Below are 27,802 nucleotides of genomic sequence, written 5' to 3' on the forward strand. Positions count from 1 at the left end.
CGCTTGTGCCAAGACTAATATACGATGATGGCAATAATAACATCACGAAAGAAAGTTTCTCGAGGTTTGTAGACAGATCTTTGCTTTTGCACGTGGCGCCAGTTCTAGAATCTTTACAGATCAAGCTTGGTGAAAAGTCTAGTGATGTTGATATTGGAGTATGGGCTAGAACTATAGCTAGACGCCATGTCCGTGACCTGGTCATTGAGATCGATAGAACTTCTTGTACAACTCCAGCCATCCTTCCAAAGAGTTTGTACACGGTATCCGGAATGCTTGTGACGTTGAAACTTAAAAGCATGGTTCTTGTTGATGATGTTGCTTCACCGGTGTCTTTCTCATCTCTCAAGATATTGAGTCTTGATAACATCAAATACCCAGGTGGTGATGAATCTGTCAACAGGCTTTTAACTAATTGTCCTGTTCTTGAAGACTTGTTTGTGGATCGATGTCCTGATGGTGATAACGTTACCGTTTTCACCGTTAGAGTGCCTTCTCTAAAGATATTAACTATGTGTAACAAACAAAAAACTAGCGATGATGCAGAAAGGGTTGTGATAGATACTCCTTCTTTGGAGACGTTGACTTTCGATGATTTTACTGGCTGTGTCTTTGAGACTGAAATGCCTAACATTTTAAAGGCAGATATTGACATTATGAATAATCACTCTGAGAAGATTCTGTGTTCTATCACTCCAGTCAAGGATCTCCTTTTATGTTTATATTCCTCAAAGGTATAATTTTATTCGTCTCTTTTTTTTTTTTTTTTGATCATTCTGGCATATGTACTCTTGTTCTATTTTCATAACCAGTCATGTAATAATGACTAAATCCACATGGAAATTACTTTGCAGGATACATATTCTGGTGGCTGTGCCTTCCACCGTCTGGTAGATTTTACACTATGCAGATGTGACAAGCAGTGGTTGAACCTACTCATGTGTGTGCTTAGAGGTTCACCTAAATTACGAGGTCTCAAACTTGATCAGGTATATGCATATTTCAACCCAATTCATTTTGTGTCTGTGAGCACTTCAATTCACATGCATCTCTTGTACTTTTTATTTCAGTACCATGGCTCTCAGGCTAATCAACCGAGCCCATGTTGGAGTGAACCGAGCTTAGTTCCCGAATGTTTGTTATCGAGTCTTGAAATTCTGGAATGGGCAGATTATGAAGGAACAAAAGAAGAGAAAGAAGTGGTGGAATATATCCTAAGAAACGGTAGCTGTTTGAAAAGGGTGACTATCTCCTCCAAACCCACTGACCCAGAAGAGAAACTTGAGATGATTAAGGAGTTGGCATTGTCGTTCAGGCGTTCACCTGTCTGCCAGCTTGTATTCAACTGAAGCTATAGTCAAGACATGTCAAGTTACATCGTGTTTGGTCTGAATCCTAGATAACCTATTATAACGTTTTATGTTTTCTCTCGCCTGTTTTGAGAGTTTAGGATCTATAACTGCCATTTCCTTTGAAAACTGGAAATTTTAGGCCTTAGACTAGTAGTCTTTCTCCGGCTTAGAGTCAATTAAGCTAATTCGGCTAAGGCATATGCATAGTAAGTGCGAACATGAACATTAGATATAGCGCACTACTTGAATTGATCACTCCTGGGATGATTATTATAGATTCTGTTGTCTCAACAAAAAGCCAATAGACCACCTAATAAAAAGACTAGCTAGGTAATTGGTATCCAAGTCAGTTAAAATGATGATATTAAAGTTCCTTTGAGATCTTTTATTGCGAGATACCCAACAAGTGTTAGTACAATTTTAGCGGTTGAGTTCAATGTGAAGAAACCAACATTTTGAAAATTGAAGCACTTGTATCGTATAGTTCCAAGCTCTGTGTTTGGACCTGCTACAAAGTCTGGTTGTAGTTTTCTCTTTAATATTTTATAATTAGAATATCAAAATGTCATTTATCAAAAAAAAAATATATATATCAAAATGTCCTATCACCTATGATGTGTAGCCGTTTCAAGAAACTTGGATGTGGCTTTGTATTGGCACATAGTTTATAATAGTCTAGTATAGAAATTTGTCTATATTGTCTCTGTTTGCCCAAATGAACTGAAAAAAATCAATCTATAGGACATTAATTAATTCTTGGGAATTTGTAATATGCAATATAATTAGGGACTCACGAAGTTAAGATGAAAATTTAGTCGTTATGATATGTACATATATATCATATTGTCTAGGGGGTGGGTGTATTGAATCAAGAGTTCTAGATGATTTTGAGATCTGATTAAAATTCCCTGTTATTTAAGTGGTGATTTAGGATGAAAACACCGTTTGAATGTGGAGATATAACGATCTCTCTGTATATTGGGCCGGGCCGGACAAAAACCCAGCCGAAGTCATTTAACATGACTCGAAAGATACTCTTTCGTCGTCTCATTTTCCCCAATTGGTCATCGACGAGACTTCATATCCTCCGTGACGACGAGTGACGATCACTGAATCAGCTTCACATCCACATCCTCGGATTCTCCGTAAGCCTCACTTTCTTCGATTTTCTAACACGGAAATGGTGACAGTGTGTGAAGAAAGTCTGATTTTGTAAAGAGTTTGCTCATGAATGTCACAACCATTTTGTTCGCTTTAAAAAAAAAAAAAATTCTCAGGCTTTGGTGTGTCGCATGCAGAAGCTTTAAAGCTTTGGAATTTGAATTTGATCTCAGATGGATAGGATAAGTCAGCTCCCTGATCATCTTCTTTTGAAGATTTTGTCGTTTCTGCCTACAACTAAAGAAGTTGTGGCCACGATGGTTTTGTCTAAGCGGTGGCAGTTTCTATGGACGCTTGTGCCAAGACTAGTATACGATGATATCCATCAGAATACCACGAAAGAAACTTTCTCGAAGTTTGTAGACAGATCATTGCTTTTGCACGAGGCTCCAGTTCTAGACTATGTGCGTTTCAAGCTTGGTGAAAAGTCTAGTGATGTTGATGATATTGGAGTGTGGGCTAGAACTGTAGCTAGACGCCATGTGCGCGAGCTGTTTATCGAGATTGATAGATCTTCGTTTCCAACTACAGCCATCCTTCCAAAGAGTTTTTACACGGTTTCCGGAATGCTTGTGACGTTGAAACTTAACAACATGGTTCTTGCTGATGATGTTTCTTCACCCGTGTCTTTCCCATCTCTCAAGAAACTGAGTCTTGATAACATCAAATACCCAGGCGGTGACAAATATGTCAACAGGCTTTTATCCAATTGTCCTCTTCTTGAAGACTTGCATGTGGACCGATGGACTGACGACAACGTTACCGTTTTCAACGTTAGAGTGCCTTCTCTAAAGATTTTATATATGCGTGATATCAAAGATAGCTACGGTGGAGAAATGTTAGTGATAGATGCTCCTTCTCTGGAGACGTTTACTATTGACGATTCTTCAGGGGTTTGTGTCGTCAAGAATCAAATGCCTAACATTGTAACGGCAGATTTTGACTTTTTCGATAGTCGTTCTTGGAAGATTCTGAGTTCTATAACCCAAGTCAAGGATCTCTGTTTATGTTTATCATTCCCAAGAGTATATAAGAAACTTTCTTCTATCTCTACTCTTCACTCTTCTTTTCGTAACCATTCATGGAATAATGACTAAACAAATTGCACTTGCAGAATGCATATCCTAATGGTTGGGTCTTCCACCGTCTGGTGAATTTTAAGCTATGCAGATGTAAGCCACTGTGGTTGAACCTACTTATGTGTGTGCTCAGAGATTCTCCTAAATTACGAACTCTCAAACTTTATCAGGTATTATGTAAATTTCAACCCAATTCATTTTGTGTCTTTGACTTGATTATTTCTTAATTTCACATGCGTCTCTTTGTACTGTCTATATCAGAAACAAGGCTATCAGGCTCATCAACCGAACCCGATCTGGAGTGAACTGAGCTTAGTTCCCGAATGTTTGTTAACGAGTCTAGAAACTCTGGAATGGACAAACTATGAAGGAACAAAAGAAGAGAAAGAAGTGGTGGAATTTATCTTAAGAAACGGTCGCTGTCTAAAGAAGGTGACTATCTCCTCTAAACCCACCGACTCAGACAAGAAACTGGAGATGATCAAGGAGTTGGCATTGTCGTTCAGGCGTTCGCCGGTTTGTCAGCTTGTATTCGACTGAAGCTACTGTCAGACATGTCAAGTAACACTGTGTTTGGTCTGAATCCTAGATATAAGCTATTGTAACGTTTTATGTTTTCTTCCAAACTTTGCTCTTTGAATTTCTTATTTTCTTTCTCTTAAGTAGAAGAAACAATGAAATACCAAAACTATTAATTAAATACTTATAAGTTTATGATTCGGTTTCATGTTGCATATTGAATACTTCTGGGTCAATTCCCATTTGAGAAGAAATAAAGAAGCAAGTGAGCCCGTTTGGATGCGGAGATATGATGACAATCACGTCTCTATATTGGGCCGGGCCTTATAAAAGCCCAGTCGAAGTCTAACATGACTCGAAAGGTACGATACTCTTTCGTCATCTCATCTTCCCCAACTGGTCACTGACGAGACTTCACTCCCTGTCTCCTCCGTGAACCCCACCGCCGTGACTTTGAATTGAGGCTGACGACCACTGAATCAGCTTCACATTCACATCCACATCCTCGGAATCTCCGTAAGCCTCACTTTCTTCGATTTTCTCACACAAAATGGTCTAAGAAAGTCTGATTATGTAAAGAGTTAGGTCACTTGCTGCTAAGGTCTAGTTTTGACTCTGCGTTGTTTGCTCATGAATCATGCATGACTAGTTTGTAGTAGAATTTCACATCCATTTTGTTCGTGTTTTTGATATTCCGCGGCTTTGGTGTGTTACTTACAGAAGCTGAAAGTTTGGGAATTTGAATTTGATCTCAGATGGATAGGATAAGTCATCTGCCTGAACATCTTCTTTTGAAGATTCTGTCGTTTCTGCCTAGTACCAAAGATGTTGTGGCCACAATGGTTTTGTCCAAACGGTGGCAGTTTCTATGGACGCTTGTGCCAAGACTAGTCTACGATGATGACGATTGGAATACCAGGGAAGAAGGAAGTTTTTCGAGGTTTGTAAACATATCTTTGCTTTTGCACGAGGCTCCTGTTCTAGAATCTTTGCAGTTCAATCTCGGTGAAAATTCTAGTGATGTTGATATCGGAGTATGGGCTAGAACTGTATCTAGACGCCATGTGCGTGAGCTGGTTATCGAGATTGATAGATCTTCTTGTACAGAACGGCCCGTCCTTCCCAAAAGCTTGTACTTGGTATCTGGAATGCTTGTGAAGTTGAAACTTGAGAACGTGATTCTTGCTGCTGATGTTTCTTCAACCGTGTCTTTCCCATCTCTCAAGGAACTGAGTCTTGTATCCATCAAATACCCAGGTGGTGATGAATCTGTCACCAAGCTTCTATCTAATTGTCCGGTTCTCGAAGACTTGTTTGTGGACCGATGGCCTGATGATAACGTTACCGTTTTCACCGTGAGGGTGCCTTCTCTAAAGATTTTATATTTGTGTGATGCACCTTACAAAGATAGCGACAATGGAGAAGGGATTGTGATAGGTGCTCCTTCTTTGGAGACGTTTACTATTCTTGATTGTACGGATGGGTTTTTTATCATTGAAAATGAAATGCCTAACATTGTAAAGGCACGTATTGACGTTTTCTATGGTCATTCTGGGAAGATTCTGGGATCTATAACTCCAGTCAAGCATCTCTGTTTATGTTTATCATCTTTTGAGGTATTTAAGTCGTGTCTTTAATCATCCTACTATCTGCACATCTTGTTTTTCTTTTCAGAATCAGTCAATGGAAGAATAACTAAATTGTCTATATGTTTATATATATTGCAGCATTCATATCCTGGTGGTTGTGTCTTCCACCGTTTGGTGAATTTTACTCTATGCAGATGTGACAAGCAGTGGTTGAACCTGCTTATGTGCGTGCTCAGAGATTCACCTAAATTACAAACTCTCAAACTTGACCAGGTATATGCCTATATATTTCATTCCAATCCATTTTGTATCTTTGACCAGATTATTTTTCAATTTACTCAGTGTCTCTTGTACTGTTTATCTCAGCACCATAGCTCTCGGGCTAATCAACCTAAACCTAGCCCATGTTGTAGTGAACCGAGCTTAGTTCCCGAATGTTTGATATCGAGTCTTGAAACTCTCGAATGGGTAGATTATGAAGGAACTAAAGAAGAGAAAGAAGTGGTGGAATTTATCTTAAGAAACGGTCGCTGTTTAAGAAAGGTGACTATCTCCTCTAAACCCACTGCCCCCGAGGAGAAACTTGAGATGATTAAGGAGTTAACATTGTCGTTCAGGCGTTCACCTATCTGCCAGCTTGTATTCAACTGAAGCTATACTCAGACATGTCAAGTTACATCGTGTTTGGTCTGAATCCTAGATTAGCTATTATAACGTTTTATGTTTTCTTTTGTTCTTCCAACTTTAACTTTTGGAAATTTTTTTCTAAAATAACATTTTGTTTCAAGGAGGTTTTAACCCTGGAAACCAACCCCTTGCATTTGATAAACCAGTTAGGGGGTACTTAGATATAACTTATTTGGTATGCATGTTGGATAAATACATTAGTAATTCTAGTACTCAGGATTGGGAACATGTATATAATTTCAAAAAAACACTAAATCTTTATCAGTGCGACCGCACAAGTATTAATATTCTGTTTTAGTTTTTATATATTTATACTAAATGATGTATTTATAATATTTGATCGTTTTACATTGACTAAACTAGGGGTGGATATTTGGGTATCCACTCGAATTTGGTTAAAATCTATTCGGGTTTGAGATTTTCGAGTTTAAATTTTCTATCTTTCTTTGGGTTTTTATAAATTTTGGTTTAAGTTTGATTCGGATCTTTGCAGGTTCAGATAACCCGTTCAAACTATTTTTAAATTTTCAAAATTTATATATACTTTAAATTTCCTTAAATCTAAATATAAAAATAATATAAAATATTAATTTATATAACTCCAGCCAAAGTACCTAAATTAAAAATTAAAAACAGGTTTAACTTGAATATTTGGATGGAGAATAAATATATGTTTTAAGTATTTTTGGTATTTTGATTATTGTTTATCTACTTTAGAAGTTTATTTTTGACTATTTTTTATATTTCAAATATTTTAGACAACTTTAAAATAGCTTATATCTTGGATATTAACTCTAAAAATAACTAACATATTCATGTATATAAATATGTTTCAAATACATTTGAATATCCGAAATATTTAATTCGGATCAGGTTTAGTTCTGGTTCTCAAAATACCAAAATGTTAGATCCGTTTGGATATTTATCTAGTTTCGGTTTAAATTTGGTAATACTTTATCGTTCATATTTATTAAATAAAGAGTTAATATTATAATTTTCATGTATTGTTTGTCCAATAAAAATGTATTTTTTAAGCTGATAAAAATAAAGATTTTTGACATTGATTTAACGGAGAAGTGAATGACGTGTATTTAATCTAAATTTAATTTAGGAAAACAGATTAATCTTAGTGGAAAAGACAAAACATTAAAATAGGAAGTATTATTTAATTCTCAATGGTATAGTAGTGTAAATACGTGTAAAATTAAGGGGCAATTCTAACTGATACTTTTATTTTAATAATATGTTCATGGAAACAGAAATGGATACATGGAAGCGGAAATGTGTGGAAGCGTATAAGTGAGATTTTTTAAAAAATTAGGAAGCGGATACGTATAGAAAGCGTATATCCATATATACATATAGTATATATATTATAAAATGAAAGATTTTTAATTAAATTTAGGACTGAAATTATATGATTTAAATTTAAAAAAAAAATTATTCATTCACAATAATTTTGAAATGATTTCATATTAAAACTGTGAAAATACAAATATATTAATTTAAAAGAAATTATTAGTATTAACTATTTTTAATACTGCATAAATTTATTGACACAATATATTTGAATATATGCTATATCTTTAATAAAGACTTTAATGCATATATATTTAATAAAAACTTCAATGCATATATCTTTAAAAAGAAATTCAGTGCATAAAAATAGTTTATAGTATTAGTTTTAATATTTGTATATTTCTATGTTCTCTATTTCATCACTACTAAAATTTGGATTTATATAAATTAAAAACTATTCGATTATATGTTTTTATTAATTTATGTCATTGTGTTTAAAAAAAGAACAAAAGCGTGATTCCAAAACGGAATCGTAAGCTTGCAAAGTGTTTTTAAAGATAATATTTTAGAAACGTTTTGGAAGCAAGATTTTGTAAGTTTCCACAAGTTTCTGATTCCGATTCCGGTTCCGAAATGGGAAGCGGATGTCCGATGAAACTTTCGCAACCTAGATTATGTCAGATTTCTGAGTCGTAAATGAATATCCAGATGTAGGTGTTATCAACAACAACAAAAAATCATTTTTGTTTAAGCGGTTGGGTGTTCTTGTTGTAAGCTCAGGAAATTGGAGTTTAAGAGGTTGCTGCAGTGGTGGAGATTTGGTTCTTATATATGTTAGACATGAAGAATGATGTGTTATACACATTTTAGAGAATAAAAAAGAAACGTCAAAATGTGATAATGTTAAATATTTCTATATGTTTGATTGACGAAATAAACATTAAAAATGCTATTAGGTCACAAATTGGAGGACTTTTGTACGTGTGCTAAAATATAAGAAATAGTATATTAGATAATAGAAAAAAGATTATCTTATATATCTTCGTTTTTACCTAAAGTTGAGATTAGAGCTTTTGATGTTGTAATTTTTAGAGAGAAACACAAAGGGTTTGAGACTTCGTAGCTGAGTGAATTGGTAGATTTAATCAACATGTGTTGAATCAAGCAAGTTGGATGTATTAGAAATCAATCAGTGTCGAGTCGTGTAATTCAGATCAAGTAAATCTATAATAGATTGTGTAAAATATTTCTAATAAAAGATACTTGTTCTTGAAAATATTTTGTGCCTTAAGTTTTCGCTGAATCTTAATTTTACAATCAATATCAGAACATGACACATAAACGAAGAAGGTTTTTCGAACCATGATTAGACCCTGAGAATAGAATATGTTGATTTTGGCACATAATATGTTGTTGCTGAATGATGTGAATTATGGTGGTAGAAAGCGAGAATGAGAGCAAACTTATGTGGAACTGATGAAGATGTATGGACAGTTGTTCAATCTCGATGAGAAGAACCATGCAGTGGCGGACCTAGCATGCATTTTAACCTGTGTCATAATATTATTAGAGTTAAAATAAATTATTTATACTAAAAAGAAAAAGATATAATCACTTAAAAATATGAAACGTATGAGTTTGAGCTTAAGTTAAGGGATGTCAACTAACAATAATTTAACCAAAGTATCTATTGTCTTAAGGTTAAAAATCTAACTTCTATAATTTAACCTGGTGCAACTGACACCCCTACCGTGCACATAGGTCCGCCTCTGGAACCATGCATGATGCAAGATGATGGCTTAAATACACCTAAACCAAACACAAAGTGGACTGCAACAAAGAAAAGCTTTCAAATTTTAATTTGAAAGCATTGGATACAATCTTCAGTAGATGGAAAGCAATTTGAGCTTATACAGAGCTGTGAATCAGCTAAGAAGATTTGGGATATACTAAAAATGCTTTTGAGAGTACTGTGAGTGTTAGGAGAATAAGATTGGACTTGTTTGCAACAAAATTTGAAGACATAAGAGCATGCCCATCAGTAAAAACCCCCATCTCGTTTCCCCCCGTAATTTTTTTGATTATTTTTTTTTTTTCGTTAGACTTTTTCAAAAAAAAAAAATAATAATAGCCGAACCTATCGTGGGCTGACACGTGTCGTGGGGACCGCAGAACAGTGACGAATCGGTATCACTCCAGCAAACCTCTGCGTCCCGAGTTCACTTCTTCTTCTTTAATATATAATATTTTTTCTTGAAAAACGTGTAAACTTTTCTTAAAAACCTCTAATGGGCATGCTCTAAGGATGAGTGGTGATGAAAAAATATGAGACTTCAGTGTATAAATTAGCTTCATAGCCAATGAAACACAAGTTTTAGTCAAAAAATTACGAAGATGCAAAATTGGTGAAGAATTTTTTGCGATGTTTATCTACCAACATTGCAGCACATAAAGCTGCAATAAATTTACCAATGAACTCAAGTTTGCTGAGGTAGTAAGGATACTAAAAACTGAGGAGATGGAATTAGAATCTAAGTTTTTAAAGTTTGCTCAAGAATCTAGAATTACAGTTGATGAAGACATCCAAAGAGCTCAAAAACTTGAAGAATCTATTCACCTAATTATTCAAAAACATGAAAAAACCATGACAAAAGGCATGAAGTGGTGTTTTAATTATCATGATATTGGACATGTCAAAACAATTTGTTCATTATTCAAAAATAAAAATAAAAGAAATCAAGTGTAATAGATGTAATGGTTATCGGCACATAAAATCAGATTATGTATATACAATGAAGATGAAAACGAAGAGAAAATGCACTGATCTACAGAGTCTATAGAAGACAATCTCTAAGAAAGCCCACAATCTAGAGAGTTTGGAGACTAAATATGATCAGACAAAACAACTACTAAATGAGAAACTCGAGAAAAGTTAGCTACTGGAAAGGTAATATATTAAAGAGACAACCACGTTGTTTTTTTTTTCCATCTTGGCAAATTTCCTTTATTATAATTTGCATTGCAGTTCTTCCAAGTCTGGGACTGGGAGGGAACTTTACTGAATCAGTGTATTATTTGACAGACCGTTTGGATGTGGAGATATAACGATCTCTCTGTATATTGGGCCGGGCCGGATAAAAACCCAGCCGAAGTCTTTTAACATCATGACTCGAAAGCTGCTCTTACGTCATCTCATTTTCCCCAGTTGGTCACTGACGAGACTTCACGCCGCCTATCGAACCCTGTCTCCACCGTGAACTCCACCGCAGCGGCTGCTTCACATCCTCGGAGTCTCCGTAAGCCTCACTTTCTTAGAATTTCTTACACGAAATGGTGTCAGTGTCGAAGAAAGTAAAGAGTAGTTAGGTCATGAATAAAGTGGTAGCTTTGACTCTGCGTTGTTGTTTGTGTAGAATTTTACATCCATTTTGTTCGTGTTTTTGATATCCTGAGGCTGAAAGCTTGGTGTGTTACTTACAGAAGCTGAAAGCTTGGGAGTTTTGAAATCGGAGCTGTGATGGATAGGATAAGTCATCTGCCTGAACATCTTCTTTTGAGGATTTTGTCGTTTCTGCCTAGTACCAAAGATGTTGTGGCCACAATGGTTTTGTCTAAACGGTGGCAGTTTCTGTGGACGCTTGTGCCAAGACTAGTCTACGATGGTAGGCATCGGAATATCACGAAAGAAAGTTTCTCGAGGTTCGTAGACAGATCATTGCTTTTGCACGAGGCTCCAGTTCTAGACTATTTGCAGTTCAGGCTTGGTTGGAAGTCTAGTGATGTTGATAATATTGGAGTGTGGGCTAGAGCTGTAGCTAGGCGCCATGTGCGTGAGCTGGTCATCGAGATTGATGGTATTTCTTGGACAGATCCAGCCACCATTCCTAAGAGTTTGTACACGGTATCCGGAATGCTTGTAAAGTTGAAACTTGAGAACTTGGTTCTTGTTGATGATGTTGCTTCACCGGTGTCTTTCTCATCTCTCAAGATATTGAGTCTTGTATTCATCGAATACGCAGGTGGTGACGAATATGTCAACAGGCTTTTAACTAATTGCCCTGTTCTTGAAGAGTTTTATGTGGACCGATGTCTTGATGACAATGTTACTATTTTCTGTGTTAGAGTGCCGACTCTAAAGATTCTAGGGATGTCTAATTTAACTGACGATGACGAACATAGCGACGAACCAAATGGGGTTGTGATAGATGCTTCTTCTTTGGAGACATTTACTATTCTTGATCGCACAGATGGGTTTTGTGTCCTTGAGAAAGAAATGCATAACATTGTAAAGGCAGATATTGACATTATGTATAATCACTCTGAGAAGATTCTGTGTTCTATCACTCCAGTCAAGGATCTCCTTTTATGTTTATCATCCTCAAAGGTATTTTAGTCGTGTCTTTATCATTCTACAATCTGCACTCTTGCTTTTCTATTCAAAATCAGTCATGCAACAATGACTAAACAATCTAAACTTCCACCATGGACTTGCAGGACGCATATCCTAGTGGTTGTGTCTTCCACTGTCTGGTAAAATTTACTCTATGCAGATGTGAGAGACAGTGGTTGAACCTACTTATGTGTGTGCTCAGAGATTCACCTAAATTACGAGTTCTCAAACTTGTTCAGGTATTATGTAAATTTCAACCCAGTTCATTTTTTTGTCTTTGACCTTATCTATATTATTAAAATAGAAGTACACTTTGAAAATGACTCTAAGTTTTTGAATTTATTTACATTAGAATGCCACTGAAGTAATAAATTAATTTTCCTTAATTATAGTTGTCTTTATTGAACCTATATTTAAGTATGCTTATCTTTTCCTATATTTAAGTATACTTGTCTTTATTGAACTTATATTTAAGTATGCTTATCTTTTCCTAATTTAAATAATAGATTTAAGCATTTAATGTATTTTCTTACTTTAAATAATAGATTTTCTTAATCAAATATTTACGAAAATAGATTTCCCAATATACTTCGTTTTAACATGTTAAATATTTTTAATATTTATTGGTATAAATAATAAAATAAAAATCACACATCATAATCAATTTATATAATATATAAATAAAATATAAAATAATTTATTCATATATTATTAGTATAATGGTTTCATAATATAAATATAATAAGTTATAAATGTTGGATTTGTTTATATGATACACTGTGATATAATAGACGATCAAAATCACAAAATATAATTATTCAACGTAATAAATAAAATTGTTATGTTTTAAAATGTTTTATTAATAATTATGTAATACATTTTAATGTAAATATATATATATATATCATACCATTAGTACAAATAAAATTTAAAATGAAAGCAAATATTTATACGGTCACGGGTCAAACTCTAGAAATAAACAACAACATCGCTAAATTATTTTTCTTTAACAAATTTATTTTGATAGAAATATTGTTCCAAATATGGTTTATATATTTTATGTATTTATAAATTTATTTTATTGGGATGCTAAGATTTTGAAATTGGAAAAAAATATGATCCACCTCTATATTATTTTTATTAAGAAATTTAAATTATGTATCAAAATATTTTATTAAGCTTTTAATTTTAAGTTTTATTATAACTGCAAAATTAATTTTCAATCGAAATTTATGTGTAAATATTACAAATTCATCATTTAATATAAAAACAAAATTTAAAAACAGAAAATAAATATCCGCCCGGTCGGGCAGGTCAAGGTCTAGTTATTTTTAAATTCACAACCGCCTCTTGTACTGTTTATCTCAGAAAGAGGGCTCTCAGGCTGATCAACCGAACCCGAGTTGGAGTGAACCGAGCTCAGTTCCCGAATGTTTGTTATCGAGTCTTGAAACTCTCGAATGGGAAGATTATGAAGGAACAAAAGAAGAGAAAAAAGTGGTTGAATATATCTTAAGAAAGGGTCGATGTTTGAAAAAGGTGACTATCTCCTCTAAACCCACTGACTCCGACAAGAAACTGGAGATGATTAAGGAGTTAGCATTGTCGTTCAGGCGTTCACCTATCTGCCAGCTTGTATTCAACTGAAGTTATCAGACATGTCAAGCAACATCGTGTTTGGTCTGAATCCTAGATAAGCTATTATAACGTTTTATGTTTTCTTTTGTTCTTCCAATGAAACATCAAAACTATTATATTTCCCTAGTTTATCTTATTTGCTTTTGCCCTATTTTATAACTTTATTTAAGTATGGATTTGCAGTTAGGTTAGGGGTGGGCAAAAAAATCGGAACCAAAGAACCGAACCGAATTGATAGACCCGAAAAAAGCTGAACCGTACCAAACCGAATTTTATGAATCATTCAATTGGGCACTAAAATTTTATACCCAAAAAACTGGGATACCCAACTCTCTTAGAGCATCTCCAACATCCCATTATTTTTCAGGAATTTTATTTTCCAACATACATTTATCCCTTTAAATTTTGAAGGCGTAAACAATATGCCCTTATAATTATATATGTTTTACAAACGCATGAATAACTTTTATATATCATATTTTAGCACTTATAGTTATATTTTCTTAAGAATATTTCAATTAACAATATATACGTTAGCATTTTATACTATTTATACTTATATTTGACTGCATGTTATTATTTTCTCAAAATATTTATTTTAGTATCTTTCAAATAAGAGTTTAATTATGAAATTTTAGTGACCATAATTAATTATAAATAATATCGAGGACTAAAATGTAAATTACCAGTTTTCATAAAAATAAATTTGAGGATGATTGTTAGAGTAACACATCAGCCTCAGCTTATTTTGATGGTGTTCCCCATCAAAATGAGAAAACTTTTTGAGGATGATTTGTTTCTTATTATTCCAAGGAATATGTGTTCTTCTTTCATAAGAAGAAGAATATTTGCTTGGACCTTCTGCATAATGTTAGTTTCGCGTTTCTTTGTAATAGATATTGGATTTTGGTTCGCATTTTTAAAATACATAATTATTTTTGTTTTACAAAATTTTTATTTAATAGAAATTATAACTACATCCATATTTTATGTATTTTAAGTTTTATATAATTTTATTTAAATCTCTGTTTTATAATTTATTTTAATCAGCTTTTAAAATTTAAGTTTTGAATTTTAAGAAAAATATGATCACTATTCTATATAAATTTTCTTAACTTAAATATTTAAAATTAGATGAAAGTAATTTATGAGAAAATGTCATTTTTATTTTATTACATGTATATATAAGTTTAGATTTTAGTATTCAATTTGTGAAATGAAGTGAAAACTTAACTTTGAAATCTAATATATTCATATTTTAAATTTGAGAAAAGTAACTTTCATACAATTACAAAATAAATGGTACGTTCTCCGTTTCAAATTAATCATGTTTTAGAAAAAAACAAGTTTTTTTGGTAACAAAAAACAAGTTATTTTAAAAAGATGTATTTTTATACATTTTCAATGTATTTTTAATAGATAATAATGATAAGTTGTAAATTTCAGAAAACAAAATTTGTATTTATAAAATTTTGATTGGTTGACAGTTATAGGAAAATTTTAATCCCAAAAAACTAAATATTTAATATTAATATTATATGTGTTTCATTAATAAGTGTAAAAACTCAAAACATGTAATATTTTAATATTTTAAAACGGATGAAGTATTTATAATTATTCGAGTAGATATTTTATGGTCTCTGTCTATTAAAATCGGTTTTTTCGGTTCCAGTTTTTCGGGTAGATGTGTTTTAGATCCAACTAAATATTTGTAAGTTTTTATCCGGTTTCAGGTTAAATACTTTTGGAATCAGTTCTACTTTAAATTTTTAGATACAGATAAAATGTCCATGTCTAGTTTCAAATATTTTGATAAAAGAGTTAACTTGAGGAGAAAATTCCTTAAAAATACACAGACTGAATTTCATTTGCTGAAAAAATACACTAATTTTTTTTGCTTCCCAAAAAATACACAAACTAATTTTGATTGTCCATAAAATACACAAACTTTTGAATTTTGAAGGTTTCACACCTCGATTTTAACGGTGTAAACAGTGACTAACAGAATAGTAAGACGCCGTTAGACGCCGTTAACTCTGATTAAAAAGTTCATGTATTTTATGGATAACCAAAATTAGTTCGTGTATTTTTCGGGAAGCCTAAAAAGTTCGTGTATTTTTTCAGCAAAGGAAATTTAGTATGTGTATTTTTAAGGAATTTTCAAATGGAGTTTGGATATTTCATATACTATTCAGAGGCTGAATATCTGGACTCAATACATATCCAAAATTTTATATTTGTAAACTTTCGGTTTGGTTTTGGACCAGATATTTTCGATCTGAAAAATCCAGATCCGGAAAAAGGCCCAAACCCGACCCAAAGACCTGAAAAAAAACACATTCTATATCACATGATACAGGTCCGAAATTTTATATTTGTAAACTTTCGGTTTGATTTTGGACCGAATATTTCCAGGTCAGTTCTGATTCAAGTTTTTGAATCCGGCTAGACATTTTAGCCGGATTTAAAAACTTGAATCGGAACTGACCCAAAAATATTATGTCCAAAACCAAACCAAAAGTTTACAAATATTTGTTGAGTCCAATTTAGTCGAAATCTATCATATATATCTAAAAATTCACAAACAACTCTAAATTTTACATTGAAAGTTTCATATTAATTAAAAATGTTTCTGTTACAAAAACAAAACTAAAAAATATTGCAAAAATAATAACAAAATTGTTAGCAGAAAGATCTTGTCGGATTGAATCTATTCGTGTCGATTTAATTAGACTCAGGTCTATACGGATCAGTTCTTTTTGGTTTCAATTCTTTCAAGTATAAGAGTTTTGGACCCAACAAATATTTGTAAACTTTCGGTTTGGTTTTGGACCGAATATTTTCGGGTCAGTTCCAATCCAAGTTTTTGAATCCGACTAAAATGTCAAGATTAGGTCTAGATATTTTAGCCGGATTCAAAAACTTGGATCGAAACTGATCCGAAAATATTCAGTCCAAAACCAAACCGAAAGTTTACAAATATAAAATTTTGGATCTGTATTGGGTCCAGATATTTAGCATCTGAATAGGATATGAAATATCCAAACTCCATTTGAAAATTCCTTAAAAATACACATACTAAATTTTCTTTGCTGAAAAAATACACGAACTTTTTAGGCTTCCCGAAAAATACACGGACTAATTTTGGTTGTCTATAAAATACATGAACTTTTTATTCAGAGTTAACGGCGTCTAACGGCGTCTTACTATTCTGTTAGTCATTGTTTACACCGTTAAAATCGAGGTGTGAAACCTTCAAAATTCAAAAGTTTGTGTATTTTATGGACAATCAAAATTAGTTTGTGTATTTTTTGGGAAGCCAAAAACGTTTGTATATTTTTTTAGCAAAAGAAATTCAGACCGTGTATTTTTAAGGAATCAATACAATTAAAACAGCAGCCTTTTTTTTGACATCCCCTTAAACTTTCAAAGTAATTACAAGTGTGCCACTACTATTTAATTTATAATTATATTGATTATTTATTTAAACTAAATAACAATATTTCCTAAAACCACTCAACTATAATCTTGCCTAACATTATGTACCCTATTCCTATGTTTGATGCAACACAATATTCACATTTTTCTGTTTACGAAATACACAGTGTTCGAAAATAATGGTCAAAATCAGTGTTGTTAAAACCGGACCGGCAAGCGAACCGGAATTCTTTTGGGTCATGGGTCAATGTGGTTCGACCGGGTTCGATCCAGATTTGATTAGACTAAATTGAATTTAATGATATTTTGAATATGTATATTCTTACAAACATAAATATTATATCAAATAAAATATTTCAATAACCATAGTATTAAAAAAAATTAAAAAGTACCATACTGAAAATGTAATAAAAGTAAAACAATGTAATAGTTCAAATCTGAAATCCATAGAAAAACACATTTAAATTTTATTCTCTAGATTTTTGTCACTCCAAATCTTCATGAGCTTTAAAAAAATTATAGACACATTAGTTAAAAATTTATACTATAAAATAAAATTAAAAATTATACCATGATTGAGACGGCTTTACTTTATTAATCTGAAACCCTATTTTTATTTTAAAAAGAAAATGTTAATTGTTTCATTAATAATTTTTTGGTTTATACAAGAACCATGGTTTAGCCGGTTCGTTGGGTCGTCGGTTCACGGGTTTTTAACGGTTCGATAGGGGGTTTTAACCGGTTCAACTATAGGGTTTTATCATTAACCCAAACCGCATTTGTGTCCGGTTCGTGGTTGAAGCTGGTCCGACCGCCGGTTCGATTCGGGTTTAATAACACTGGTCAAAATCTAGACTATCTTCTTGGAATATATAGGGCTAATCAAAGGTTTTGGAAACATGAGATACATAGTGTACAAATTTATTTTTTGTTAAAAAATAATAACTTTGAATTTCTTTTACATTAAAAGATCTAAAAATATTGAACAAATAAAATTTGAAATCTTATTCATTTAAAATTAATGAATTAAATAACCAATTTGTTGTTTTTTAAACAATAAATTTAATTTATATTAACACTAAATTTAAGTATCTAATTAATTATATTTTATTAATTAATATAAAAGAATTAATTCTTATAGATAGAGTACTGAAATATACAGATATATATATATTTAATAAAATAAATATTAGTAGTTAAATATTATTAATATTTAGTGAAACGATAAAATATGTTATTATTAATATTTTTATGAGTATAGTTTTACGGGTTGTTCCAACAAACATTAAAATATTTATCAAATATAAAATTAACTAAAACCTAAAACACATTTGTAGTTAGGTTTGAACGTTTAAGTATTTGTTAGAATACATACTGGATATTTTGAATTTTGGTATATCACATCCTAAGTTTCATACTGGTAAATTTGTATTACAAATCAGGTTCGGATATAACACAATGGTTTTAGTTTTAATTTGTATCATATCATAAAACTCATAAATTAACCATATATCGTTTCCGGATTCAGATTATATTGGTTCGGTTTGGAAATATTTGAAGTTAAATCTAAAATTTAAAAGCAAAACACAATAAATAATTATTTCTTTTTAAAATAATTATTTAAAATTTAAACTTATTTTAGATATTATTTCAAAATAAATATAGAACTGAATATTTGAAGTATATATTTATGTTTCAAATATTTATATTTATGATTAATTTGGACATATGGATCAGTTATTCGGATTTTTGGGGTTTTTCTGTTTTTTTGGTTATTCGTTCGTGTTTGAATAATAACACTTTGGATTCGTATATGTTTTATACCTGTTTTATTTTTAGACCATGTAAAAATTAGATTTCTTTTGGTTTGGGTTTGGTTCGAACTTCGGGTTACAAATCTTATGCACATATCTACTTAAATAAAGAGAAAATGCTTGTGATTATATGAAGTTTTTGTCAAAAATATCCCGCGCTTTGAAAGCGCGGATCAAAATCTAGTTTTCCTTTAAATCGAGAGGAATGAAAGAAGATATGAGGATCACGTTAGAGAACAAAACTGTATATTGGGCCGGGCCGGATAAAAACCCAGCCCAAGTCTTCACACATTGACTCGAAAAATACTCTTTTGTCATCTCATCTTCCCCGATTCACGTCCCGTGTCGAACCCAAGCTTTCAAAGTATGTACTAGTGAACTGGCTCCGTGAGGAGTGGCGATCTCTGAATCAGCTCCACATCCACATCCTCGGAATCTCCGTAAGCCTCTAATTTTCTTCGAAATTCTTACACGAAATGGTGTCAGTGTCTGAAGAAAGTCTGATTTTGTAAAGAGTTTGCTCATCAATCATGACTAGTTTGGGTAGAAAGAATGTCACAACCATTTTGTTAGCTTTAAAAACAAACAAAAAATCTCAGCCTTTGGTGTGTTGCATGCAGAAGCTGAAAGCTTGGGATTTGAAATCGGATCTGTGATGGATAGGATAACTCATCTGCCTGAACATCTTCTTTTGAGGATTTTGTCCTTTCTACCTACTACCAAAGATGTTGTGACCACAATGGTTTTGTCTAAACGGTGGCAGTTTCTATGGATGCATGTGCCAAGACTTGTATACGATGATGGCAATAGTAATATCACGAAAGAGAGTTTTTCGAGGTTTGTAGACAGATCCTTGCTTTTGCACGAGGCACCAGTACTAGAGTATGTGCGTTTCAAGCTTAGTGAAAAGTCTAGTGATGTTGATAATATTGAGGAGTATGGGCTAGAGCTGTATCTAGGCGCCATGTGCTTGAGCTGGTCATCGAGATTGATAGATATCCTTGTACAGATCCAGCCATCCTTCCTAAAAGCTTGTACACGGTATCCGGAATGCTTGTGAAGTTGAAACTTGACAACGTGGTTCTTCCTGATGTTGTTTCTTCACCCGTGTCTTTCCTATCTCTCATGGAATTGAGTCTTATATCCATCGAATACCCAGGTGGCGATGAATATGTCAAAAGTTTTTTATCCAGTTGTCCTGTTCTTGAAGACTTGCATGTGGACCGATGTCTTGAAGACAATGTTACTGTTTTCACCGTGAGAGTGCCTTCTCTAAAGACTTTATATATGTGCGATGGACCTTCCAAAAGATAGCCACGCTGGAGAAGGGTTTGTGATAGATGCTCCTTCGTTGGATACTTTGACTATTGATGATTCTACTGGTGGGTTTTGTGTCTTTCAGAGTCAAATGCCTCACCTTGTAACGGCAGATATTGACTTTTTTACTATAGACACTCTGGCAATATTCTGAGTTCCATATCCCCAGTCAGGGTTCTCTATCTACGTTTATCATCCTTAGAGGTATTTTAGTCGTCTCTTTATCACAATTCCATAACTCCAATCAGGGTTCTTGTTTTTCTTTTCAGAATCAGTAATGGAACAATGACTAACGATTCTATATCTTCCACCATGGACTTGCAGGATGCATATCCTAGTAGTGGTTGTATCTTCCACCGCCTGGTAGATTTTAAGCTCTGCAGAAGTGAGAGGCAGTGGCTGAACGTACTTATGTGTGTGCTCAGAGATTCTCCTAAATTACGAACTCTCAAACTTGTTCAGGTATATATTTTAAAATTCACTCTGTGTCATTGACCTGATTATTTTTAAATTCACTCTTTTGTCTCTTGTACTGTTTATCTCAGCAGTATGGCTATCAAGCGGATGATCCGAACCCATGTTGGAGTGAACCGAGCTTAGTTCCTGAATGTTTGCTATCGAGTCTTGAAACTCTCGAATGTGAAAGCTATGAAGGAAGAAAAAAAGAGAAAAAAGTGGTGGAATATATATTAAGAAACGGTCGATGTTTAAGAAAGGTGACTATCTCCTCTAGATCCACCGACTCTAACAAGAAAATTAAGGAGCTGGCATTGTCGTTCAGGAGTTCACCTATCTGCCAGGTTGTATTCAACTGAAGCTATAGTCAGACTGTCAGACATATCAAGTAACATCGTGTTTGGTCAGACATATCATATAACGTTTTATGTTTTCTCTCGCTAAGTAGAAAAACTAATGGAACATCAAAACTTTTTGCTTTTTTTTTATTATTGACTTTGCTGTTAGGCTAAACTGTACACTGTTTGGTTAATTGAAACTTCAACAAACTTCGCTTGTTTAGAGACTTTAGGGATCTACTTGTTCTTGGTTTAGATGGGCATCTGACCAAAAAAACTAAAAGACTTTAAGATCTATAACTGCTTTTTCCTTTGAAAACTGGAAATTTAAGGCCTTAGGCTAGTAGTCTAGTCTTTCTGCGGCTTAGAGTCAATTAAGCGAATTTGGCTAAAGCATATGCATAATAAGTGCAACATGAACATTAGATATAGTGCACTAATTTAATTGATCCTTCATGGGATGATTATTATACATTTTGTATGGTCTAAACAAAAAAAACAATGGGTCACCTAACAAAAAGACTGGCTAGGTAATTGGTATCGAAGTCAGGTTAAAATGATGATGTTAAAGTACATTCGAAATCTTTAATTGTGAGATACTCAACAGGTGTGAGGACAATGTTAGGGGTTGAGTTAATGTGGAAAACAAACACTTTGAAATTGAAGCAATAGTATCATAACATTCCTAGGTATCTGTGTTTGGACCTGCTAGAAAGTTTGGCTGTAGTTTTCTCCTTAATATCAAGATACTTTTATAATTAGAATATACATGTGTAGCTATGATGTGTAGCCGTTTCAAGAAAATTCGGATGTGGCTTTCTGTAGCTTTCGTGAATGATATAAGCACAGTTTATCATAGTCCAATATAATGCAGTATAGAAATTTGTCTATATTTTCTGTGCCCAAAATGAAACGAAAAAATCGATCTATATAGAACATTAATTTTTGGGAATTAGGAATATGCAATATAATTAGGGACCCATGTAATTTAGTCATTTAGATGAAAATTTAGTCAATATAATATCTACATATATTCATATTGCTTAGTGTTGTTTAGTGGCTCTACGATTACACTTAAATTATAGAAGAATGTTGGAGATGTAAGTAAGCTGTTAAAAATTCTTTTATTATGTCGTTACAAATTATTGAGTTTATGGTTAATTTGATTAACTATCACAATTTAATTAACCATTGCATGACTAACTATTATAAGTCGGATAATCATTATAAACTTTGATTTTTATAGAACTTTTAGTGGGCATTAACAAAACGCAATGTGAGAGAAGCTTACACTCATGAGGAAGATTAAGAAAACCTTTCCAAGACCTCATGGCGATGTGGCTGCGGTAGACTCTCTTGTAATCTAATATTCTCAGTGATCTATTTTGTTTTTTTATTTCTTTTTTGCTAAGATGGCACAGATCTAAGATCTTCGTGGTAAAATCTTTTGTTCATTTATATAACATTTACAGTTTAACAAAAAAACAAAACGCACTGTGCAAAAGATAGAGAAATTCACTAATAGCAAATGATCATAAAGTATCTTTGCGTCAATACTAAAACTTTATTTGCATAGTTTGTACTCTAATCTAAAACAAGAAACACTTTGATTATCTCTTTTATACACAGAATTTTGTGTACTCAAAATTTAATAAAAGTCAAAATACTCTTTAGGAAAAAATGTTATTGAACATGGTCCATTCGTTATCCAAGTTATGAATTTCATCACGATGGCACAACACAAATTTGATACCTAGCAGTTCCAGATTATATATTAAAATCATATACAAAATGGTGAAGCTTTTACATTGATTCCGTGGATTGCCTATTAAATAAAACAGTTGAGGTAATAAGGTTTAAAGCTAAACCCATACTTTTTTCTATTTTGGGGGAAATGTCTGTTGATATTGTAGAATTTTCACAAGGAGAATCCCTAAAAACTGAAAAGAGATTGGATTTCTTCTAAAGATTTTCCTTTAGTCTCTGGAACAAGCTTAGCTATGAACACAAATCCAATGCCAGTCACTGTGGTAAACATCAGAAATGTTCCTGCAGTTGAATAAACTTACAACTTAATAGCTACTCCCTCCGTTTCAAATTATATGTCGTTCTAGAGCAAAATTTTTGTTTCAAAATAAGTGTCGTTTTTCGGTTTTCAATGCAAAATTTATTGAAAATATTCTCTATTCTATTTTTATATTGTTGATGTGTATTGGTAATAGTATTTTTATTTTGAAAATGTAAAATTAAATGTTTTCTTAATCTGTGTGTAAAGACTTAGAACGACAAATAATATGAAACGGAGGAGTATTTATTTTCAAAATCTAGCAGTTGTTACAATATCGTTTATTTTTATCTTAAATTATATAATATTGAAAGATTACCTGTGGCACTCCACTGAAACAAGAAACCGAAAGAGTAAGCAACGAGCCATGCGCTTATAGAGCTGGCCAAGCCACACATTGTTCCCGCTGCCCCCTTCACATCTACTGGATAAATCTATAACATATAATAGAAATATGAATTACAATAAATTTAACGTTTACATGTTAAAAAACATTTTTAATAATATAACCTCCGATGCAATGATCGATGGTATTGATCCCATGCCTAATCCATATGATCCAAAGTACAACTATTTCAACAAAGACGCAAATCATAGTTATGACCGCAGAATTTTGAATATATACTTTTTTCTCAAAAAAGAAAATTGAATATATCATATAAACTTTATATTAAAACTAAGAGAATAGCCTATAATCTTTTTATAAATCAACAAAATAGTTTAATTCTTCAACTAAACTTTCAAAACCTTAAATAAAACCCTAAGTCGTGAATAGTAAACATTAACTCCTAAATCTAAATCTGTGTATAAAACAGAACTTGGAATCTTTTGGCAACAAAACTGTTTAGTTTTATTTTATTTAAAATGATTTGATCTATTTCTTTAAAACCTTTTTTTTATTTCGATGATCTTATTTATTAGTTACCGTGACACTAATCAGAGCCAGTATAGGTGTTCCTGTTTCCCAGCAATGGTTCTCCTGCGCAATAAGAGAACCCCGTTTGAACAACAAGTTCAACAAAAAAAAAAACAAAAATGGTTAGTAAAGTAGATGGAATAGTAAGCATGCCTTCAAGAAGAACGAAATGGCTGTGGCAAGACAACCCAAGAACATTCCAGCTTGAGAAACCTTGACAATCACTCAAAAAATTTCACCTTGAGTTTCTTCAGAAACCGAAGAAACTACTATAGTTATGCACATTTACGCCAAAGAGTTATAAATTCTATTTACCAGTAGGAGTGAACGTCTTCCGGATACATCCACAAGCGCCGTACCTAAAACGCCTGCAAGCATCTACAAAAATGTGTATACAATGATCGGTAAAAGCATATACCGAATATATAATATATATATATATATATATATATATATATATATATTCAAAAGGACTTGGGATTTTAATCAAGGTCACTTGATATCGGTAAACCTGAACTATAGATGTCGATATAAATCCAACATCACTCGATACACCTGATCCTCAAATAATTATCGACAATCATCGTTAAGGTAATACATAAATATATAAAAGCAAGATTTCATTCAAGAAGAAGAGTTATTTTACCCGTAGATATGAAAATGGAGTCAGTGTAAAAAGAATAACCACTAAGACCTCCAAGTTGAGGCAAAGCTATAAGAGCAACTCCAATCTGTGTAAACCAAATGGGTTGTTAAATCAAGATAGACGAACAACAACATTGTCTTGAGAGTACTTACAGTAAGTGAGGATGTGTATTTTCTCTGAAATAACTTGAGGAAACCGTGATCACCGTCTCCTTGTTGTTTAACATGTTCTGTATATGCCTGATGAGCATCAAAATGTTGGGGAACTATTGTAGTAAAAAGATATACATAGATCATATGATTATTCATACATATAGATCCTTACTAATATCTCTCCTGCTTCATCTGATACATCAAAATTTGCTCCTCGCAGTCTTAACAAAATCTCTTCAACCTCATTCTCTCTCCCAACTTTAGCCTACAGCACATATTTTCAAGGTTATTTTGTTCAGTATATAGGACATTCGACAGAAACACTAATTAATTTCATGTTTCTTTGGAAGTGAATACTAAATCTAACATGTAAACATAAGCATAAATGCAAAAATAACTAAATGCGTACTAGCCATCTAGGAGACTCCGGGATGAAGAAAAGAAGAGGCAGAATCATAAGAGAAGGTATCGAACCTGTCCAAAGCCAAAACACGAACCCGTCAGTACAATTATTATGTTTTGGTCCACTAAGGAAAAGGAGACGTACGATTGCTTTTACATTTGATGAGAAATTATCTCATTTCCATACCCAAAATGGCTAGATTGCGCCAAGCAACGACTGTTCCAAGTGCATAAACGACGGATATACCAACGCCCGTAAATAACTGTAGAAGGTATAGGAAAATTGTGTTGGAGAAACACTAATTACTTTTCAAGATATTGGTTTTCTTGATTTACCTGGGACATGGAACAAGCAGCTCCCCGCAATTTTCTTGGTGCTATTTCGGTAATGTAAACTGGTCCCTATGATTAATAAATAGCTATCAGTTTTATATGCTTTATTACAGAAAATCTCTTACCAAAAAGAACATATATACTTTGACAAAATAAATAAAAAGAACCTAACTAGATACATATATCCGAATATTTAATCTCATTTCAATAAATTCAAATTTTAAGTCTTAAAAGTTCATAAAAACATTTTGAATATACCGATTCAAGAAATCTCTAACAAAAAAAAAACTTACATTTTGCAAGCAAAATAATTTCAAATCCATATAAAATCAGTTCATAAAATAAAGACGAAAATTAAATAGAAAGTGGTTAAGCATCTAACATACCAAATATGCGCTAATTCCGATCGAGATACCTTGCAACAACCTTCCAAGATCGAGCAGCCAAACAGCCTTTTCTCAAAATATTAAAGAACAAAATAATGATCAGATATTTGATCATTATTGAAATTCAACACTGTAAAATAAAGAAGAAACTCAGTCAATAGCAAAAACCTTGGCAAATGCAATAGCAAACCAGCCGAGTACAAAGAGAATTAGTGATCCATATAGTCTGGTTAAAAAAGAATCACGAAAGGTTATCATATCCAAAAGTTGCGTATGATCAAATTCCGTTTGATATATACTAAATAAATAATGAAAACCAATTTGTAAATAAGAACTAATTATTTGTTGTCAAGTGGAAACTTACGTTGACACGACCAACCAAATCTGTTAATTTCCCACAGATTAATGCTCCAAGAATTAGTCCCACAGTCAATATCGATCCAAAAAGTGAGTACTGAGAACAAATTGGAAAAAATAATATTTGAAAATTAGATGAACCAAAATCAAACAGGAGAGATAACCGGAAATAAAACCAAAATAAACAAAATTGAACTTGCATCTGCTATGGAGAGATTCAAGTCTTTCATTATACTTGACTGTGTAGGAGCCGAATATCCGATCTGTGATCAATAAATTTAGTTATTTCAACATGCAAAAATCCAAAAATTAATAGAAATTTAAGAATAAAAAAACAATCAAGATTAAGAAGAACTTTACGATGCATCCAAAGGCAAAGGCGCCGCAAGAACCGACAGTGAAGGCAAAGACAAAAGCTCTAGTGGAAGCATTTGATATTTCAGACAGAAGTGAAGTAGATGATTCAGAAGGAGAAGATAACAATGAAACTTCTTCGGCCATTTTTTTGAAATCTGATATTATCAATTAGATTACACTAGTCTTGATTTTTTTTCCAAGGTAGAATATTTAAACCTACAGATTCAATGTGAGTTTGTATGATCGTTGGTCTCGTACGTGAAGCAACAAATGCGGAACTGAAACACACAAATCGTGTTTCTTTTTTTTGTTTCTCCTTCATGGACACATTTTTAAAAATAATAATTTTACTTAAGATATTTGAGAAGGTCAATTTTTTTTTTTAAAAGAAATTGGCATGGGAAATACAGTAACTTATCCAACTGACATTATAAGAAAACACACAAAAATACATTTAAAATTTTCACCAATCTCTTTGTTCTAATCAACAAGAAAATCAAAGTGTTACATCCTTCTAAACAGGGTTTAATTTGTTGCAAAATCATTTAAAGTTAATCATCTTTATATGTTTAAAATGGTTTTAATTTTTCTTATTTAAAACTATTTATATATGTTTAAACTATATACTTATACATAAATTGTAGTTAACAATATATTTTATGTTCAGTTTTTTTCAAAACTAATGTATACATATTAATCTTATACTTATATTTTGTGTAAAAGTATATATTTGTATATACCCAGTTTAAACGCTCGTCTATACGGTTAGACGCCATACAGTTATCTAGCGCGTAATGAACGCTTAACGTGTTTAGAACACTACCTTAAACAGAAATTTCATATGCGCATATAAATGCTAACATAACGCGTTACTGAATTAGAATTATACGCATGCAGCATACAATAGCATATTAACATTGAATACATGCCACGCTATTAAAACGTAAGGATAACATTGTATCAAAAATAAGGTTACAGAATTTTTGTTTGGTAGACAAATCATGGACTCTTGAATCACAGTATATATGGATGGATCGGAAAAAGAACAACTTTTAGGATTGAGTAACAAAGAAAACCAGTATGTATTCTTTGCACTTAGAACTAGAGGTTT

General features: G+C 32.6%; 4 protein-coding genes, 1 long non-coding RNA gene and 1 pseudogene across 7 annotated transcripts; 5 read left to right on the forward strand and 1 right to left on the reverse strand.

Annotated features, from left to right (window-relative positions):
• The first annotated feature begins 6 nt into the window (after window positions 1–6).
• LOC108846554 (probable FBD-associated F-box protein At1g32375) lies at window positions 7–1,600 on the forward strand. Its single transcript, XM_057005683.1, has 3 exons — window positions 7–734; window positions 855–989; window positions 1,071–1,600. Exons 1-3 carry the CDS (start codon window positions 273–275, stop codon window positions 1,347–1,349), a joined length of 876 nt encoding a protein of 291 aa, XP_056861663.1. The 5' UTR covers window positions 7–272; the 3' UTR covers window positions 1,350–1,600.
• A 799-nt stretch (window positions 1,601–2,399) lies between these two features.
• Window positions 2,400–4,276, forward strand: LOC108845912 (probable FBD-associated F-box protein At1g32375). 2 transcript variants are annotated; one of them, XM_018619113.2, is made up of 4 exons: window positions 2,400–2,497; window positions 2,630–3,538; window positions 3,628–3,762; window positions 3,854–4,276. In XM_018619113.2, exons 2-4 carry the CDS (start codon window positions 2,687–2,689, stop codon window positions 4,130–4,132), a joined length of 1,266 nt encoding a protein of 421 aa, XP_018474615.1. In that variant the 5' UTR covers window positions 2,400–2,497; window positions 2,630–2,686; the 3' UTR covers window positions 4,133–4,276. The 2 variants fall into 2 exon arrangements, with proteins under 2 accessions (XP_018474615.1, XP_018474616.1); XM_018619114.2 differs by having other exon boundaries at window positions 2,407–2,497; window positions 2,651–3,538.
• Window positions 4,277–4,486: 210 nt separating this feature from the next.
• On the forward strand, window positions 4,487–6,487 carry LOC108843896 (probable FBD-associated F-box protein At1g32375). Of its 2 annotated transcripts, none has more exons than XM_018617048.2 (4): window positions 4,487–4,627; window positions 4,867–5,727; window positions 5,839–5,973; window positions 6,067–6,487. In XM_018617048.2, the coding sequence occupies exons 2-4, from the start codon at window positions 4,867–4,869 to the stop codon at window positions 6,349–6,351; spliced, it is 1,281 nt and encodes a 426-aa protein (XP_018472550.1). In that variant the 5' UTR covers window positions 4,487–4,627; the 3' UTR covers window positions 6,352–6,487. The 2 variants fall into 2 exon arrangements, with proteins under 2 accessions (XP_018472550.1, XP_018472551.1); XM_018617049.2 differs by having other exon boundaries at window positions 4,493–4,627; window positions 4,832–5,727.
• Window positions 6,488–10,865: 4,378 nt separating this feature from the next.
• LOC108843898 (probable FBD-associated F-box protein At1g32375) lies at window positions 10,866–13,883 on the forward strand. Its single transcript, XM_018617050.2, has 4 exons — window positions 10,866–10,982; window positions 11,167–12,070; window positions 12,181–12,315; window positions 13,445–13,883. Exons 2-4 carry the CDS (start codon window positions 11,204–11,206, stop codon window positions 13,721–13,723), a joined length of 1,281 nt encoding a protein of 426 aa, XP_018472552.1. The 5' UTR covers window positions 10,866–10,982; window positions 11,167–11,203; the 3' UTR covers window positions 13,724–13,883.
• A 5,409-nt stretch (window positions 13,884–19,292) lies between these two features.
• Window positions 19,293–21,287, forward strand: LOC130510165 (uncharacterized). Its single transcript, XR_008943851.1, has 4 exons — window positions 19,293–19,406; window positions 19,587–20,487; window positions 20,608–20,745; window positions 20,829–21,287. It is a non-coding gene; the product is annotated as an uncharacterized LOC130510165 (long non-coding RNA).
• A 1,604-nt stretch (window positions 21,288–22,891) lies between these two features.
• On the reverse strand, window positions 22,892–26,857 carry LOC130509197 (sugar transporter ERD6-like 15; annotated as a pseudogene).
• Window positions 26,858–27,802: the final 945 nt, after the last annotated feature.

The sequence above is a fragment of the Raphanus sativus genome, chromosome 3 (assembly GCF_000801105.2).
Source record: "Raphanus sativus cultivar WK10039 chromosome 3, ASM80110v3, whole genome shotgun sequence".
Classification (NCBI taxonomy): domain Eukaryota; kingdom Viridiplantae; phylum Streptophyta; class Magnoliopsida; order Brassicales; family Brassicaceae; genus Raphanus; species Raphanus sativus.